General features: G+C 49.6%; 1 protein-coding gene across 1 annotated transcript in view; it reads right to left on the reverse strand.

The window, feature by feature from the left end:
- LOC139281369 (stabilin-2-like) overlaps positions 1–19,630 on the reverse strand; it is a 244,136-nt gene that overhangs the window by 57,587 nt on the left and 166,919 nt on the right. Inside the window, exons 56-64 of the mRNA XM_070901523.1 lie at positions 17,461–17,610; positions 15,231–15,335; positions 12,852–12,959; positions 9,443–9,636; positions 5,858–5,999; positions 4,040–4,173; positions 2,459–2,624; positions 2,261–2,367; positions 783–902 (exon numbers count right to left, since the gene is read on the reverse strand). Of these exons, the coding sequence (XP_070757624.1) occupies positions 783–902; positions 2,261–2,367; positions 2,459–2,624; positions 4,040–4,173; positions 5,858–5,999; positions 9,443–9,636; positions 12,852–12,959; positions 15,231–15,335; positions 17,461–17,610 (1,226 nt within the window). The remainder of the gene's footprint in view (positions 1–782; positions 903–2,260; positions 2,368–2,458; positions 2,625–4,039; positions 4,174–5,857; positions 6,000–9,442; positions 9,637–12,851; positions 12,960–15,230; positions 15,336–17,460; positions 17,611–19,630) is intronic.

Consider the following 19,630-nt stretch of genomic DNA (forward strand, 5'->3'; position numbering starts at 1 on the left):
AGGATTGAAGAAAAAGTAAAGAAAGACTTGCATTTATATAGCGCCTTTTGAGACCACCGGACATCTCAAAGCGCTTTACAGACAATGTTACCGAGTCAACCGAGCTTCTGTCTACCTAACAATCAAGTAATTAAACACGTTAACAACAGCCTGATCTTTAATGGATTCCATTCATCATTTCAAGATCAGGCCAGTTGTAGCCTTAAAGGATCACATAGCTACACTTTCGCAACAGAATTAGACATTGTTTTACATGATGTAATGTTGCTGTCCTTTGTGTTTTCTAACTTGGGGGGAGGTGAGGTGTGCGGGGGGAGGTGGAAGACAGACATATTAGATTTATATAGCGCCTTTCACGACCACTGGACATCTCAAAGCGCTTTACAGCCAATGAAGTACTTTTGAAATGTAGTCACTGTTGTAATGTAGGAAATGAGGCAGTTAATTTGCGCACAGCAAGCTCCCACACACAGCAATGTGATAATGACCAGATCATCTGTTTTTGGTTATACTGATTGAGGGATAAATATTGGCCAGGACATTGGGGATAACTCCCCTGCTCTTCTTCAAAATAGTGCCATGGGATCTTTTACATTCACCTGAGAGGGGCCTCGGTTTAACGTCTCATCTAAAAGACGGCACCTCCGACAGTGCGGCACTCCCTCAGCACTGCACTGGGAGCGTGAGCCTGGAGTGGGACTTGAATCCACAACCATCTGATTCAGAGGCAAGAGTGCACCCACTGAGCCACAATTCATTTAGCTGGTTACAAAAACACTTACCATATTCTTATAGAACCCAGAGTTCACGGGAACAAACAGCGTGCCATTGATGGTCAGATCAGTGAGAACCTCCACAAACCTTCTGCCGTTCAACGTGGTGTTTGAATAATCAAGGAGTTGCTAGAAATAAGAAAAGAGGACTTCAACCGATCACCTTCAGACCATTTCAGCGGCACAGTGCTTACCTTGCTGGATCAGTAATCCAGGGACCTGGGCTAATGATCCAGAGACACGAGCTCAAATCCCACCACGGCAGCTGGGGGAATTTACTTGTTGGAAAGGCTTTGGGGAGTCAGGAGGTGAGGTACCCAGCCTCTGAGCCGCTCTTGTTGCCACAGTATTTATGTGGCTGGTCCAGTTAAGTTTATGGAAAATGGTGACCCCCAGGATGTTGATGGTGGGGGATTCGGCGATGGGAATGCCGTTAGACTCTCGCTTGTTGGAGATGGTCATTGCCTGGCACTTGTGTGGGGTGAATGTTATTTGCCACTTACCAGCCCAAGCCTGAATGTTGTCCAGGGCTTGCTGCATGTGGGCACGGACTGCTCCATTATCTGAGGAGTTGCGAATGGAACTGAACACTGTGCAGTCATCAGCAAACATCCCCACTTCTGACCTTGTGATGGAGGGAAGGTCATTGATGAACAGCTGAAGATGGTTGGGCCTAGGACACCGCCCTGAGGAACTCCTGCAGCGATGTCCTGGGGCTGGGATGATTGACCTCCAACCACCACAACCATTTTCCTTTGTGCTGGGTCTGACTCCAGCCAGTGGAGAGTTTTCCACCAATTCCCATTGACTTCAGTTTTACTCGGGTTCCTTGATGCCACACTTGGTCAAATGCTGCCTTGATGTTGAGGGCAGTCACTCTCCCCTCACCTCAGGAATTCAGCCCTTTTGTCCATGTTTGGACCGAGGCTGCCATTATAACTTAGGCATGCTATGATTGTACACAACACTGATACTTACATTTTTAATATGAAGGTGTTTGATAGAGTAGACGCAGAGAAACTGTTTCCGATTGTGTGGGAGTCATCGATATCAGACAGTCACTGATAAACCCAATGGGGAATTCAGGAGAAAGCTCTTTACCCAGAGAGCGGTGAGAATGTGGAACTCGCTGCCACAGGGAGGGGTTGAGGCGAATAGTATCGGTGTATTTAAGGGGAGGCTGGATAGGTACATGAGGGAGAGAGATTAGAAGCAAACGTTGATGGGTTATAGATGAAGTGGGGTGGGAGGAGGCTCGTGTGGAGCATAAACACCGGCATTGTCACCTTTACGACAAGTGTGTTGGAAAAAGAGAGCTTCATCGTGCCTCAAAGAGCCAAAATTGTGTAAAATATGTTGTATTTTTATATGACATTAGACAGGCAGGGTATGGGAAGTCTGCGGATGGGCCCAGTTGTGCTAAATGGCCTGTGTCTGTGCTTTATATGCTATCTTATTTATGTAAAGAATGCCACATTGCTACTCACGGTCAGGAAGAAGGAGAATTTGTCGATGGTTGTTAGAACTTGCAGCAGGTTTCCATTACAAAAGTAGCCATCACCCACATAACCTTTCTTACATGTACACTGTACATCTGTGGGCAGAAGGACCATCAACAGTTGAATGTAGAAGTAGGTCTGTAACACCGAAGGCTTCCACAGGGGAAAAATAAGAGTTTTTCTTACCTTTCATTCTGTAGCAGAAAGCGTTCCACTTTTCCAGAACATTGACCCGGGTGCCATAGTCCACTATTCCCACGTGCCCACTGCCACAGAGTGGATTAGAGTAAGTGGTTGGATACGACACTCTCTGGCCATCCAGCCAACCAGCTGCACAAAAGTTGTAGCCCGCCTGAAACCAGACACAAATTGGCAATCGTCACGCCTGTTCAAAAAGGTCCCGTTTAATGCAAAGTATCCTCAACAGAAAGTTAGTTTATATTAATGCTACTGTTGCAATAATGTTAACAATAACACAAGAACAGAAGAAATAGGAGCAGGAGTTGCCAATCGAGCCTGCTCCCCCATTCAACCAGACCACGGCTGATCTTCGACCTCAACTCCACCTTCCCACACTAGCCCATATCCCTTAATTCCCCAAAATTAATCAACCTCTGTTTTAAATATACTCAACAACTGAGCCTCCACAGCCCTCTGGGGAATTCCAAAGATTCACCACCCTCTGAGTGAAGAAATTTCTCCTCATCTCAGTCCTAAATGGCCGACCCCTTATCCTGAGACTGTGCCCCCTGGTTCTAGACTCCCCAGCCCGGGGGAAACATCCTCCCTGCATCTACCCGGTCAAGTCCTGTAAGAATTTTGTATGTTTCAATGAGATCACCTCTCATTCTTCTAAACTCTAGAGAATATCAGCCGAGTCTGCTCAGTCTCCTCATAGGACAATCCCTCCTGTAAGAATTTTGTATGTTTCAATGAGATCACCTCTCATTCTTCTAAACTCTAGAGAATATCAGCCGAGTCTGCTCAGTCTCCTCATAGGACAATCCCCCCATCCCAGGAATCAGTCTGGTCAACCTTCATTGCACTCCCTCTATGACAAGTATATCCTTCCTTAGGTAAGGAGACCGACACTGTACACAATACTCCAGGTGTGGTCTCACCAGAGCCCTGTATAACTGTAGTAAGACTCTTATACTCTTATACTTAACATTACCACAAGGAGTAGTTGAGACGAACAACGTAGATGTATTTAAGGGGATCTGGATAAGTACCCATGAAAGGAATAGACGGATATGTTGATGGGGTGCGATGAAGGGGGGTGGGAGGGGGCTGGTGTGGAGCATAAAGACCCGTTGAGCCAAATGTCTTGTTTCTGTGATGCATATTCTATGTAACTCTACGTAATTGTGTATTATTCTGTGCTTGGAGGAACTGTGACATACGGAATGGATTCCTTATCGAGGACCCCACAGTACAACCTTCTTCGCAAACTGTGAACGACCATCGACCGCCTCAGAGCCAGTCCCGGTCGATGCTGTCACCTTCTCCATGGGTGGAAGATTGAAGCAGCCCCATCATGTGACTGTGGAGCTGCTAATCAGACCCTGGAGCACATCATCCATCGAGCACTGCCCTCCGAGGGAATTCACAGGCAGCCTGCGGGATCTCCACGCTGTTACCCCGGGAGCTTGGGCCTGGATATCTGACTGGGATACTGCCGTTTGAGTTGATTTGCTACGACCATACGACAGAAGAGAAAGATTCTATGTATCAGCTTTGAGGACGTTTGCTGGGAAGGAAACAGACCTGTTGCGCGTAGGCAAGCTGATTGTATGTGGCCAAAACTGCGTCCTCTCTTCTGCATAGCTGCTGGGCCTCCACATAGCTGCTCTGGTACCTTCCCTTTTCCGACTGTAGATGGAACACTCCCACTGTTTTGTCTGAAGAAAACAAAGCAAAGTTTGTACAATCCGCATGCAGCTGATAAAGCTCTGACATAAATAGCATGGCCGGTTATCGTGATGCAATAACCATTCTGCAGTTTTCTAGCTTTTTTTTGAGGGTTCCTTTATTATTAGTTAATAAAAAGCGGCTATTTATGGAGGGCGTGTTTACACTGCGACGTGTAATGGAGTGGTGTTACACTGAGGTTGCACAGTGTGAATCCACGGAATCAGTGCCTACCTGGCACCTCTGGAGGACGAGGTATCAGTCCACCTCGCTTCGGAGTCAGTGCCCGATTAACGCCGTTTATAGCTCTAGAGCCGGATTTTCCAGTCCTTTGCGCTCAGGGTTTTGCCCCGGAGCGGTGTGAAAGGTGGCGGTGAGATCTCCAGCATTCTCCGCAATCCTCCGGTCCAGTTTTGCGGCAGTACGGAGCAGCACCACCTCTGACGACACCGACAGGAGTTTGCCCACTTTTCCCGATCCGTCCGCCCGGAATTGCGCCCGCAATGGCTACCTGGGAAATCAGTGCGGCCCAGTGATCCTGGCAGCAGAGAGGAAGGTAAATGTGTCCGAAGGTCAGGGCGACAGTTTGCTCCTTGATTTGTTTGTGTGATTTGTGTTGGGGTGGCGTGGGCCGTGTTTTGGGAATGTTTTTTAATGTTCCCCCACCCCGGCCTCTTGGAGCACATGGGGCCCGGAACTTTAGTTTGCAAGTTTCCCGTCCTTGTGCCATGAAAAGTTGTCCAATGCCTCCCTTCGCACTCGCCCCTGACGCAGGGCCCAGATCCCGAAACTTCCTTACCAAAGCGCAAACTATTCCCAGCCGCTAACTTTCCCGCCCCGCCTCCGTTTTCGCCCCAAAAACAGCAAACCCTAAAATCCAGCCCACAGAGTTCGTGCAAAGTGGGAAGCATTTCACGTTGACAGTAGCCTGGCACACAATCTGGAACCTGCACCCTGAAAATTAAATATAGCTTCCAGCAACAAGAGGAACACACTCAATATCAGAGAAATTCAAACTCTGCGATATGAACAATGCATATACATTATACATATATCATACTCATATATTATACATATATATTGTGCATAGATATTGTGCACATATTATACACACATTGGCCCAGAATTTATGGCCAGCAGTGAAGCGAAGACACTCGCTGCTGGCCTGGAAGTACACTCCGCCTGAGGATCTCCCGACACCCGGTCAAGAACTTCGGGTTTTGCGTCCTTCAATTCAAGGGAATTCAGGAGAAACCTCTTTACCCAGAGAGCGGTGAGAATGTGGAACTCGCTGCCACAGGGAGGGGTTGAGGCGAATAGTATCGATGCATTTAAGGGGAGGCTGGACAAGCGTATGAGGGAGAAGGGAATAGAGGGTTATGCTGATAGATTTAGATGAGGAAAGACGGGAGGAGGCTCGAGTGGAGCATAAACGCCGGCATGGACTGGTTGGGCCGAATGGACAGTTTCTGGGCCGTATATCCCGTGTAATCTACATCTTATCAAAAACATTTCTGCTTTTGAAGCTCTGTGGAATAATACAGTTAGATTAAAATGTTGCAGAATGAGGCTGTAAAGGTAGTGTAACAGACCTCTATAGCACTGCACGTGTTTCTAATGGTAATTGTTGTTATACAAAAGAAATACACACATTAAAACAAGGATAATACGTACCCTCAAAATGCAGGTCAGCACAGTTAGCATCTGCATGACACTTGCCGTTGTCTTGGAAACATCGATTAACAAGGAGCTCTTTTACAGTGCAATTAATTCCATCCCCAATATAATTATCTTTGCACGTACATTGTCGTTTATTCTGTTGCAAAAAGATTCCCGGTTAGTGATTGATTAACCGTACTGCACGCTCGGTATTTTCTGACAGTTTCAATTGAGAACACACCGACATACATCAAGAGACGGAGCTGAGTAACAGATTGACCAGGATGGTCCGAGAACTGAGAGCTAGCAGAACGTCAGAAATGGCTGAACAGCCCGGGGCTCGTTTCTCTGGAAAAGAGAAGGCTGAGGAGTGACCTGAGAGATGATAAAGTGGTTCGATAGAACAGACACAGATAAGTTGTTTCCACTTCTGGGGGAGATCAGGACCAGGGGCCGTAAGTATAAGATAGTCATTGATAAATCCAGAGGGAATTCCGGAGAAACGTCCTTACTCGCTAGTTGAGGCGACTGACCTTTGAAGGGCAGCTGGATAGGCAGATGAGGGTAAAATGAATAGAAGGATATATAGAAGGGGGGAGATGGAATGAAGTAAGGCGAGAGGAGGCTCGTGGAGCATAAACACTGGTGGAGACCAGTTGGGCTGAATGTGTCCGGTAACATCGTGGTGATGTTACTGGACTAGTAATCCACAGGGAACTCTGGGTAGAAATTGCCCCCCGCTCAAAACGTGCCCACCCCCCACCCCGTTTCCATGGTTTTTACCGCAGCTGCAGTTCAGGTCGCCTCTTGAGCGATATTCGGCTCTTTGTTTTTTTTTCCTTGGCTCCGGAAGTCGCCCTTAACCCGAGGAGCGGTGTCGGCATGAGAGGGGCGGCAGCCTGATACACAAGGGGGGGTGCGGGGCGGGGTACCAGGCTGCCTGTTGGTAGCCCAGCCGAACCCGGGGGCATAACTGTCGGCCCGACCTGGCAGTCGGCCGCCAAAAAACCAAACCATGGCGGCCACGGCAGTGCGCCCGCCCCTTTAAGGGAAGCCGCCCTGCCGCTGCAGAAGGCCACAGCCTCACTAGACCGTGGTTTTGGCACTGCCGGGCGGGCCGAAGGTTTTCGGTGGGAAATGTTGCCGTCGGGGGGTAGATCGGTGGTGTGCACGGTGATGATGTGCTTACCACGGATCGGCGGCAGCGGAGCAGTGGGGGGAATCGGTAAACGCCGGGAAATCTCAGGAGAGCAATTGGGCGCGCAGCGGCCCTTCCACAAAATGTCGGCCGGCGGCCTCTCCACTCCGCGGCATGGCCGGCGATTTGCCGTGGTAACCGGCCTTAAGGAGAGGGACACTTTCAGCCCGTCTATCTTTACTGATTATATAGATGACTTACATGTTTCAATCAACAAATAATTACGATTCAATTACCTGTGATATATTCTCACGACATCACTAACAAACGCACTCTACAAGATGGCTCTTAGCAGATCACTGTCATCATGTGACCTTGCCACATAATCCTTTATTATTTACATCAGTAGTTGCAGTACATCAGGAGTCCACTAGGTGGAGTTCTATTACATTACCTACAAACGTATTTGTAACAGAATGTACGGCACTTAATTGTCCTTAAAACCCACCTCCTTGACCGAGCATTTGGTCACCTGTCCTAATGTCTCATTCTTTCATTCGGTGTCTGATTACGCTCTTATGAGGCACCTTGGGACATTTCACTGATGTAAATACACTATATAAATGCAAGTTGATGTTCTTGTTGTAAATATTCAGCTATTATTAAATGCAAGGTACAGTAGTGTAGTGCTTGTGGGAGTAGCGAGCAGCCTCAAGGTTGCAAATTCCTAATCCCGTGAATGACAAGATGTGAAATTAAAGTCAGTGAAATCTAGTGGGCTGGCATCAGTAGAAAGAACCACGACCATCAACGGCTTGGTATTAAGCCCCAACTAACTGACTAACGTTCTTCAGATGACGGCCACGTGCCATCCACACCTAGTACGGTTGGCCCTTGATGCCCCCTGCACAGGCTGTTGCTTCAAACATTGGGCCCAGCGGCATCTACTCAGAGCAACGCGGGATGGGCACTGAATGTGGCTCTGCCACCATCACCCACATCCTGAGAACCCATTTCAAAAACCTTTTTGTTGAGGCTGTCTGTACAGTACCATGTTGGGTGGCAATGTAATTACCTTTTTCTTTTATTCGTTCTCGGGGTGTGGGTGTAAGAACATAAGAAATAGGAGCAGGAGTCAGCCATTCGGCCCCTCGAGCCTGCTCCGCCATTCAATAAAATCACGGCTGATCTGATCATGGGGTCAGCACCACTTCCCCGCTCGTTCCCCATAATCCCTTATCCCCTTATCGTTCAAAAATCTGTCTATTTTATTGCCCATCCCTAACTGCCCCTTGAGAAGGTGGTGGTGAGCCGCCTTCTTGAACCGCTGCAGTCCGTGTGGTGAAGGTGCTCCCACAGTGCTGTTAGGGAGGGAGTTCCAGGATTGTGACCCAGCGACGATGAAGGAACGGCCGATATATTTCCAAGTCAGGATAGTGTGTGACTGGGAGGGGAACGTGGAGGTGGTGGTGTTCCCATGCGCCTACTGCCCTTGTCCTTCTAGGTGGTAGAGGTCGCGGGTTTGGGAGACTGGGTCATTGAATATATTTAAGGTGGAGATAGACAGATTTTTGAATGATAAGGGAGTCAAGGTTTATGGGGGGAGGGCAGGGAAGTGGAGTTGAGGCCAAGATCAGATCAGCCATGATCTTATTGAATTGCGGAGCAGGCTGAAGGGGCTACATGGCCTACTCCTGCTCCTATTTCTTATGTTCTTATGTTCTGTCGAAGAAGCCTTGGCGAGTTGTAAGATCATGGCAGCCTCCATACCTGGCCTAGAATCCATCAAGTTGTAGTCAGTGGATGGAACATTTCGGGGGCTAAGTTGACTATTGCCCCGGTTGGGGGTGGTAACCTCTCCAAGGCCAGAGATTCAGTGCCCGGCGCAGAAGTCCCGCCGCGGAAGTGGAATTCGGGTTACCGCCACTCATAGGAAGTGGAGCGCAATGCCGCTTGCTCCACTTCCTCTCGACGCCCCTCCCCTCCCGTCGCTGCGAGCTCTGCCGGCCCTTTGATGGTCCTCCAGTGGGCCATGGGATGGCGTGGTCCTGTGACCACAGCTCAGCACCAAACGGAGCGCCGGGCTGCATAATGGCGGCCTGGACCCCGGGGCATAGTTCAACAGCGGTCCGACCGTGAGTCGGGGAGCAAAACAAAAATGGCGGCATGCAACGCAGCGCACCTCCCCTTTAACTCACTACTGCGTTCGTGCCTCCGCTAACTCCCACGCAATTTCACGGGAGACAGTAACTCCCCCCCACCTCGTTCGAAAACAGTTTCGCGACCCGTTAGCACCCCCAGGAGGCCACAACAGGGAATTTCAATCCTTATTCTATTGTGTTACCAACTATAGGACTGGAGCAAGTATCACTAGGTTCGAGTCAGTCACAAAGTACACTTACTTTTACGCTATGGTGGTTATACCTTATCATTGAATTATGTCGGGACATTTTGTTACTTACTGCCCCCGTCACTGTGCAGATCGCATGCTCATGGCAAAGTCCGTTGTTCCCATCTGCACATCGGTCTATTGGCTCACAGACGTAACCGTCTCCGGAATATTCGGTATGACAGCTGCAGCTGACCTTTACACCACTTTGAGAGCATTTGGCAAACTCCGAACAGCCACCATTATTCTGTGCACACTGATCAACAACTGTGTTAGGAAACGAGAAATAAAGTAAATCAAAGTGTGACGTGGAGTCCATTTTGTATACAGCGTCCATGTCCGCTTAAGTAGATGCAGCAACCCAGAGACTTGAGCACAAAAATCTAGGCTGACACTCCAATGCAGTGCTGAGGGAGTGCTGCACTGTCGGAGGTGCCGTCTTTTGAAGAGACATTAAACCGAGGCCCCGTCTGCTCTCTCAGCTGGATGTAAAAGACCCCATGGTACTATTTTGAAGAAGGTAGGAGTAAATGGGTACTTTTCAGAATGACAGGCAGTGACTAGTGGGGCACCGCAAGGTTCTGTGCTGGGGCCCCAGCTGTTTACATTGTATATTAATGATTTGGACGAGGGGATTAAATGTAGTATCTCCAAATTTGCGGATGACACTAAGTTGGGTGGCAGTGTGAGCTGCGAGGAGGATGCTATGAGGCTGCAGAGTGACTTGGATAGGTTAGCAAATGGGCAAATTGAGTGGGCAAATGCATGGCAGATGAAGTATAATGTGGATAAATGTGAGGTTATCCACTTTGGTGGTAAAAACAGAGAGACAGACTATTATCTGAATGGTGACAGATTAGGAAAAGGGGAGGTGCAACGAGACCTGGGGGTCATGGTACATCAGTCATTGAAGGTTGGCATGCAGGTACAGCAGGCGGTTAAGAAAGCAAATGGCATGTTGGCCTTCATAGCGAGGGGATTTGAGTACAGGGGCAGGGAGGTGTTGCTACAGTTGTACAGGGCCTTGGTGAGGCCACACCTGGAGTATTGTGGACAGTTTTGGTCTCCTAACTTGAGGAAGGACATTCTTGCTATTGGAGGGAGTGCAGCGAAGGTTCACCAGACTGATTCCTGGGATAGCGGGACTGACCTATCAAGAAAGACTGGATCAACTGGGCTTGTATTCACTGGAGTTCAGAAGAATGAGAGGGGATCTCATAGAAATGTTTAAAATTCTGATGGGTTTAGACAGGTTAGATGCAGGAAGAATGTTCCCAATGTTGGGGAAGTCCAGAACCAGGGGTCACAGTCTAAGGATAAGGGGTAAGCCATTTAGGACCGAGATGAGGAGAAACTTCGGGCTAGAAATGTGGTTGGAGGGTTTCTGAGGTGCTAGTATCGGGTGGTCGCTAAATTTAGCGGCTGAAAATTTTAGCGACGAGAGCAGCAAAATTCAGCTTTTGCGGCCCGAGAGTGGAGCGGAGCGTTAAGGGAAGTGTTCCACACCTCTCAGGGTGCTGGGCAACTGAATATCCCGCGCTAAAGAGCCGGCTGTGTAGCGCCCTGAGAGAGGACTCGCGAAAAAACAAGTTGGATCAAAAAACACAAAAAACATTCACTAAACAAATAAAGTTAAATCCCCCCCCCCCCCCAAAAAAAATATATCGATCACACTGACCTCACACAGTCGTTCCGTCCCGTAGCTCCCCGGGACAGCTCTGCACGCCGCCTTTCTCTAGCGGGGTCACTAGGGGGCGCTACGGGTGCAGCGCAAACCGAATCTTGTATCCATGGCGATACCAGTACACTGGTGCGGTGCTCCCGGACGATACTCTCAGCACCGCCGGTAACGACACATGGAATTTGCCGAGCGCGCGAATGGCGTCGCTCGCGGCTGTAAACCCTCGGGAGGGGCACCGTCTCACCGGATTTCTCCCCCATGTTTTAAAATAAGATCAAAGCATTTTCCTTGTGGCTGGCGGTGATTGACCACTTGACCCTGTAGAGTTACTCACGTACTACAAATGGCCCTCTACCATTGTGTCCACACTGGAAGTGACCAGCTTCATGTCCAAACTAGGACCTGATGCACCATGTTCATTTCTTGCATTATCTCCTGGTGTTCCAACAGGCGGACATGGTCCTGGTAGTTATTGACCAAGCATTTTATGGGAACGGGACAAGACTGGGATAGTTGGGCAATTTTCTGTCCGTATTAATGTACTCAATTTTATCTGATTGACTAAAATAGTCCCGAAATAAATGAATACGTTATCTTGCAGCATAGCAGCTATATAACTAATGAGAAAGATTATCGTTTATAAAATAAGAGGAGCTGATTTTCCATAACTTTATTTTGCTGGAATCTGTACGTCAGTCATGTATAGTATACAGAACTCTGTGCTTCAAGGGGTACATGGGAATCCTCTGATGAAGAGGGTGAATTCTATGAAGAGTCAAGCCTCCCTGATTCAAGAGATGGACTGTCTACAGCCTGGGCAAGCTGGCTCACAAAGGCCAGGCAACTCCATTCTTAATTCCTTTTGGCTGCTTTGTGCTGTTTGAGCTTTGTGGCCCTGGAGGTTTGGAAAGGGGCCTGTTCTAAGCTCACTGTCTCATTGATGGATTAATCCTGAATCAGAACGCTGAGATCTTGCGAGTGTCGGCAGCTTGAGATGCAACTTAATGGGACGACAAGAATGTAAGAACATAAGGAATAGGAGCAGGAGTTGGCCATTCGGCCCCTCGAGCCTGCTCTGCCATTCAATAAGATCATGGCTGATCTTTGACCTCAACTCCACTTTCCCGCCCGATCGTCATATCCCCTGATTCCCTTAGCGTCCAAAAATCTATCGATCTCAGCCTTGAATATACTCAAAGACTGAGCCTCCACAGCCCTCTGGGGCAGAGAATTCCAAAGATTCACCACCCTCTGAGTGAAGAAATTCCTCCTCATCTCAGTCCTAAATTGGTGACCCCTTATCCTGAGACTGTGACCCCTGGTTCTAGACTCCCCAGCCCGGGGGAAACATCCTCCCTGCATCTACCCTGTCAAGCCCTGTAAGAATGTTGTATGTTTCAATGGGATCGGTCGATGATCAGCTACTCATGCAGCTATTTCTTATGTTCTTATGAGATTCCCTCTCATTAAAACTCCGGAGAGTATAGGCCCATTCTACTCAATCTCAACTAACGATGGAGTTGAACTTTATATGTGGGCTGTGAGGATCCGTGGTACATGCCTAAACAGCCCCCAAAGACAAAAAGGTCTAACCAAAGGTATGAAGGGACATGGGGCAAAGATGGGGAGATGGAGTTAGGTCACAGATTAGCCATGATCTCATCGAATGACGGAACAGTCTCCAGGTGCTGAATGACCTCCTCCTGTTCCTGTGTTCCGTCCTATGTAAGCCCCTTTCCAAGCCCATTGAGAAGCAGCTCGATCCTCACATTTCACACATCGCTGCTGGTAAAGTACCCACCTGCACACTTCCTTCCATCGCCTTCATAGTAGAGTTTACACTCGCACGTGTTGTTGGCCTTGCAGACCGCATCATCAGAGCACGCAGGTAAGCACACTGGCTTCACAGCTACAAAACAATTTACAAACATGACCACGGCATCGCACTGACACACTGCTTGCTAAAACAACAATAACCAGAACTTGCATTTATATAGCACCTTTAAAATACTAAAATGGCCCAAGGCGCTTCACAGGAGCGTTATCAGACAAAATTTGACACCGAGCCACATAAGGAGATATCATGACCCAAAAGAGGTAAGTTTTAAGGAGCGTCTTAAAAGAGGAGAGAAAGGTAGCGAGGCAGAGAGGTTTAGGGAGGGAATTCCAGAGCTTAGTGCCCAGGCAGCTGAAGGAACGGCCACCAATAGCGGAGCGATTAAAATCAGGGATGCTCAAGAGAGCAGAATTATCGGAGTGCAGACATCTCGGCTGGAGGAGATTACAGAGATAGGGAGGGGCGAGGGCCATGGAGGGATCTGTAAACAAGGATGAGAATTTTAAAAACAAGGCATTGCTTAACTGGGAGCCAATGTAGGTCAGCGAGCACAGGGGTGATGGGTGAACGGGACTTGGTGCGAGTTAGGCCATGGGCAGCCAAGTTTGAGATGACCTCAAGTTTATGGAGGGCAGAATGTGGGAGGCCAGCCAGGAGCGAGTTGGAATAGTCAAGTCTGGCGGTAATAAAGATATGGATGAGGGTTTCAGCAGCGGATGAGCTGAGGCAGGGGAGGAGATGGGTGATGTTAAAGATAGATTTTCAGTGGGATTCTCTGTAACTTTGGCTGGAAATTGGCGGCTCCCTGAGGGCCAGCTTTGGCCATTGAGGTAGTTTCTCCAGGAGTTCTGCCAATCTCCCATTGGAGAGGGGACGGGATGAGATGGGAGAAACGAGGAGAAAAAAAGATGAGGTGCATTGTTAAATAACAATAGTATCGATGCATTTAAGGGGAGGCTGGACAAGCGTATGGGGGAGAAGGGAATAGAGGGTTATGCTGATAGATTTAGATGGGGAAAGACGGGAGGAGGCTCGAGTGGAGCATAAACGCCGGCATGCCCTTACACTGTATGGAATCATTATTAGCATGAGGTTAAATGATGACTCTGCTACAGTTTAATTAAAATCTATTTCCAACTCGAACTGTAAGAAGTTATTATTTGGTTAGTGAGTTCTCAAAAGTGAGGCATTCAGTGGCTGCTAATGCAGGCCATCTACAGCTTGTGAATAACAGTGAAGGCTTTTTAAGTTCAGGCAAGTTCAGGCAGATGCACTCTCCACATGCACTATGCTGAGTCAGAGACCTTTCACCTGTGGCTCAGTGGGCAGCACCCTCACCTCTGAGGCAGAAGGTTGTGGGTTCAAGTCCCACTCCAGGGACCTGAGCACAAAAATCTCGGCTGACACTTCAGTGCAGTGCTGAGGGAGCGCCGCACTGTCGGAGGGGCAGTACTGAGGGAGCGCCGCACTGTTGGAGGTGCAGTGCTGAGGGAGCGCCGCACTGCCGGAGGGGCGGTACTGAGGGAGCGCCGCACTGCCGGAGGGGCGGTACTGAGGGAGCGCCGCACTGTCGGAGGGGCGGTACTGAGGGAGCGCCGCACTGTCGGAGGGACGGTACTGAGGGAGCGCCGCACTATCGGAGGGGCGGTACTGAGGGAGCGCCGCACTGTCGGAGGGGCAGTACTGAGGGAGTGCCGCACTGTCGGAGGGGCGGTACTGAGGGAGCGCCGCACTGTCGGAGGGGCGGTACTGAGGGAGTGCCGCACTGTCGGAGGGGCGGTACTGAGGGAGCGCCGCACTGTCGGAGGGGCGGTACTGAGGGAGTGCCGCACTGTCGGAGGGGCCGTCTTTCGGATGGGATGTTAAACTGTCTGCCCTCTCAGGTGGATGTAAAAGATCCCGTGGCACTATTTCGAAGAAGAGCAGGGAAGTTCTCCCCAGTGTGCTGGTCAATATTTATCCCTCAACCATCATAACAAAAAAACATCTGGGTCATAATCACATTGTTGTGTGTGGGAGCTTGCTGTGCACAAATTGGCTGCCGCGTTTCCCACATTACAACAGTGACTACATTCCAAAAATTACTTCATTGGCTGTAAAACGCTTTGAGACATCCTGAGGTGGTGAAAGGCGCTATATAAATGCAAGTCTTTCTTTTAGGCTTGACCACCGATTAATTGAATCGAACAGAAAATCGCGGAGCGCACCAACATGATTTAATGACATGCGCTCCCAGGGGACACTAGGAGTAATGCAAGTGGTAAATGTACCGTTACAATTTAACCAAGAGATTGAGGAAGGTGCGGGGCAGATTTATCAACAATTCACTGGACTATGCCGTACCGAGTTGTGTTTCACAGCGGTCTCCCGTCCATCCTTCACTGCAGAAACATAATCCTTGACCATCAGCGCCATCATCGCATGCTCCATTTTCAGTGCAGTCACAGGCTGTAAAGGAGGTTGTAGTTTGTGGAATTAGAATTAAAATATAGATTCTCACGCATACAAAGGGCTGATGAGAGTTCCAATAGATCGGAAAAGTTGGGATACAGTTGGGGGGTAATTTTAATCTTACTCGCTGGGCGGGAGACTCGGGGGATCGGGTGGAACACCGGTTTTACACCTCGCCCAATCGTGCTCTTCACTGACGTCAATGGAGATTAAATGGGGCGGAGTGCTAACCTCGTGTCGCACCCGGTCCTGTCAGTTCCCGATGGTCGGGTTCGGGCAAAATTGCTGTCAATACTTTTGAGTGAAAGAAACTCAATTCCTTGTTGATCTTACTTCCATTTATCTCTTCCTCTGCTCCAGTTTACTGCGTGAGTTGTAATGCAGGCAACCGGTCCAATTACTGCTTATAGATGGACAGAGCAGTGTTATGCTGGCCACTTGCATCTCTTCAATTATGGGGAATGGTATAGTGGTTATGTTACTGGGCCAGTAATCCAGGGACCTGGACTAATGATCCGGAGATCCGGAAACCCACCACGGCAGCTGGGGAATTTAAATTCAGTTAATTAAATATATCTGGAATAAAAAGCTAGTATCAGTGATAGTGACCATGAAACTACCGGATTGTCGTAAAAACTCGTCTGGGTCACTGATGCCCTTTAGGGAGGAAATCTGCCGCCCTTACCCGGTCTGGCCGAAGTGTGACTCCAGACCCACAGCAATGTAGTTGACTCTTAACGGCGCTCTGACATGGTCCAGAGAGACATTCGGTTGTATCAAACTGCTACGACAAAGTCAGCGCTGTGGGAACACCTTCACCACACGGACTGCAGCGGTTCAGGAAGGCGGTTCACCACCACCTTCTCGAGGGGCAATTAGGGATGGGCAATAAATGCCAGCCTTGCCAGCGACACCCACATCCCATGAACGAATAAAACAAAAAAAAATGTTTATCGGGACTTAAGGGGTTAAATTATGAGGACAAATATAAAAGGTGGATAAGCTGTGGCTAGCATTTAAAGACATATTTCATCATTCTCAACAAAAATACATTCCATTGAGAAACAAAAACGCCACAGGAAAAGTGACCCATCCGGGCTCACTGAAGAAGTTAAGGATAGCATTGGATTGAAAGAAGAAGTTTATAATGTTGTGAAGAATTTCTGTAAGCCTGGGGATTGGGAGAGGTCCAGAAACCAGCAAAGGGTGACCAAAAAAAAGGAAAAAATAGACAGAGAAAACTAGCAAAAAATATAAAAATTCTACAAGTATGTAAAAAGGAAGAGAGTAGCAAAAGTAAACATTGTTCTGTCAGAGGCCGAGGCAGGAGAAATTATTACAGGGAATAAGGAAATGGCAGAAACATTAAACAAATATTTTGTATCTGTATACCTAAAATGGTGGGAAACCAAGAGTCTAATGAGGGTGAGGAACTTAATGTAATTAATAAAGGTGATCTCAATGAGGAGGAATTTCTTCTCTCAGAGGAATTCTCTACCCCAGAGGGCTGTGGAGGCTCAGTCGTTGAGTATATTCAAGGCTGAGGTCAATAGATTTTTGGACTCTCGGGGAATCGAGGGATATGGGGATCGGGCGGGAAAGTGGAGTTGAGGTAGAAGATCAGTCATGATCTTATTGAATGGCGGAGCAGGCTCGAGGGGCCGAATGGCCGACTCCTGCTCCTATTCCTTATGTTTTTATGGCTTGTGTTCCCTTGAGTTTAGAAGATTGAGGAGCGATCTCAGTGAAGTGTTTAAAAGGATTCGATCGGGTAGATACAGAGCAGCTGTTTCCTATGGTGAGCAAATCTAGAATAAAGGGGCTCCATCTTAAATTAAAACAAGGACATTTCAAAGTCAAATCAGGAAGCAAAGGGCAGTGGAAATCTAGAACTCTCTACTCCAAAGGGCTGCGGATGCTGGGGGGCATTGGAGCTTTCACGACAGAAATCGATAGATTTTTGCTAAGTAAGGTCATGGGACAAAGGCAGGTAAATGGGTTTGAGGTACCGAGCGTCCACGGTGTGAGTAAATGGTACATTACACGATGGAAACTATAAAATGAATATTGTGAGGCAGAAATGATGAAAAGCTGGGTTGGCTTTGGTTCAATGTGACCTTACCTGTACAATCTGCTCCCCACCTCCCAGGCAAGCAAAGTTCACAAGCAGTGCCATTGAATCCAGCAGAGCAGGTGCAGTTGCCTGTCCCAGTGTACTGATCATCGCACGCACCGTGGGAGTTACACGGGTTTTCTGGGCCTCCTGGGCAGGCTACAACACAAGAGCAACACCTTTACACTCGCTTACAGGCCGAGGATCAGAAGACAGAGAAAGCATTTTTCACCAATGAAGCAGTTTCATCGCAGCCTCCACCTTACAGATGAATTATAATTTATATATTATTTCTTTTTATTCATTCCTGGGATGTGGGCGTTGCTGGCAAGGCCGGCATTTATTGCCCATCCCTAACTGCCCCTTGAGAAGGTGGTGGTGAGCCGCCTTGAACCGCGGCAGTCCGTGTGGTGACTGTTTTGTTACACCCGAGTGGCTCGCGAGTCTCAGTTAAGAGTCGACCATATTGCTGTGGGTCTGGAGTCACATATAGGCCCAGATCGGGTAAGGGCCGCAGGTTCCTTCCCAGCAATCCGATAAGAGGAGGTAACGGGGAAGTAAGGCCTTTCCGACCAGGGCAGATGAATGGTGCAACCCATCTGCAATTGCCCCTGGGCCACCCGGCGCTCTGACCCCTCACCGCCTGGCACTCTGACCCCTCACCGCCCGGCGCTCTGACCCCTCACTGTCCGGCACTCTGATCCCTCACCACCTGGTGCTGACCCCTCACCGTCCGGCACTCTGACCCCTCACCGCCCGGCGCTCTGACCCCTCACCGCCCGGCGCTCTGACCCCTCACCGCCCGGCGCTCTGACCCCTCACCGCCCGGCGCTCTGACCCCTCACCGTCCGGCGCTCTGACCCCTCACTGCCCGGCGCTCTGACCCCTCACCGTCCGGCGCTCTGACCCCTCACCGCCCGGCGCTCTGACCCCTCACCGCCCGGCGCTCTGACCCCTCACCGCCCGGCGCTCTGACCCCTCACCGCCCGGCGCTCTGACCCTTCACCGCCCGGCGCTCTGACCCCTCACCGTCCGGCGCTCTGACCCCTCACTGTCCCTCAGGGGGAAATTGTGCCATGGGAGGCGGGAAGCTGCCGGTAGTCGGGCGGTGTGGCCGCTCTTAAAGGGGCGGGCGCATGGCCACCGCCGCCATTCCGTTTTAATTGTCAGCCCGACAATGGCGCCCGCTGGTTCGCCCGGGCCGCCAACAGACCGCGCCCCCCCCCTCTCGGGTACCGGACCACTGGCCCGGCCGAACCCCTCCCTGGTTGCCCAGTGAGCGCCACTGTCACAGCGTCCCGCCCCTTTAAGTGAAGGGGAGGGACTGTTACCTTGCCAAAGCGCGAAGCGCCACGTCTGTGTCCCGCTCACGTCATCCCCGCGGTCAGCGTGGCGGTGATGGGCATCATCCCGCTCCTGACACAAACCCACCCGACTCCACCTCAAACAGCATCGTACAGCACTGGGGGAGGGGGGCGCTGACAGAGAGAACGATCCCAAGTCCCCCCCCTTCCCCCCAGAATTCCGCTGGGCGCTCATTATTCCAATAATTCAGAGGGCATTTTCCCACTCACTTGCTTTTTATTCCAGATCTTTATGTTTGTTTGATTTAAATTGACATGGTGGTGTTTGAGGTTGTGTCTCGGGTTTACTCTCCAGTAACAGAACCACAATGCTGCCGGACATACCCAGAATACACAAATACTCTTCAGCCACACTATCAGGCAAACTTTGAGAAGGGGAACCCTGCATGTACACAGTGTTCCCTTGAGTACGGAAGGTTGAAGGTGCGACCTGACCCAGGTGTTTGAAATATTTAAAGGATTCGATAGGTTAGATACAGAGAAACCATTTCCTCTGGTGTGGGATGATGCGACACAATCTAAAAATGACAGCTCAGCCGTTTAGGAGGGAAATGTGGAACTCTCTCCCCCAAAAGGCTGTGGGTGCTGGGGGTGAATTGGAGCTTTCAGGACCGAGATGGATCGATGTTTGTTGGGTAAGGTATCACGGGGTATAGAGGAAAGGCGGGTAACTGGAGCTGAGGTGCTGATCATCCGTGATCTGCTTCAATGGCGGAGCAAGGCTCGAGGGGCTGAATGGCCAACTCCTGCTCCTATTGGTCCCAACTTTCTGTGGCCTGTAATGATGTAGCTGCGTGCTGTGGCCAGTAAGTGGC

Source organism: Pristiophorus japonicus, chromosome 15 (assembly GCF_044704955.1).
Source record: "Pristiophorus japonicus isolate sPriJap1 chromosome 15, sPriJap1.hap1, whole genome shotgun sequence".
NCBI classification, from domain to species: Eukaryota; Metazoa; Chordata; class Chondrichthyes; family Pristiophoridae; genus Pristiophorus; species Pristiophorus japonicus.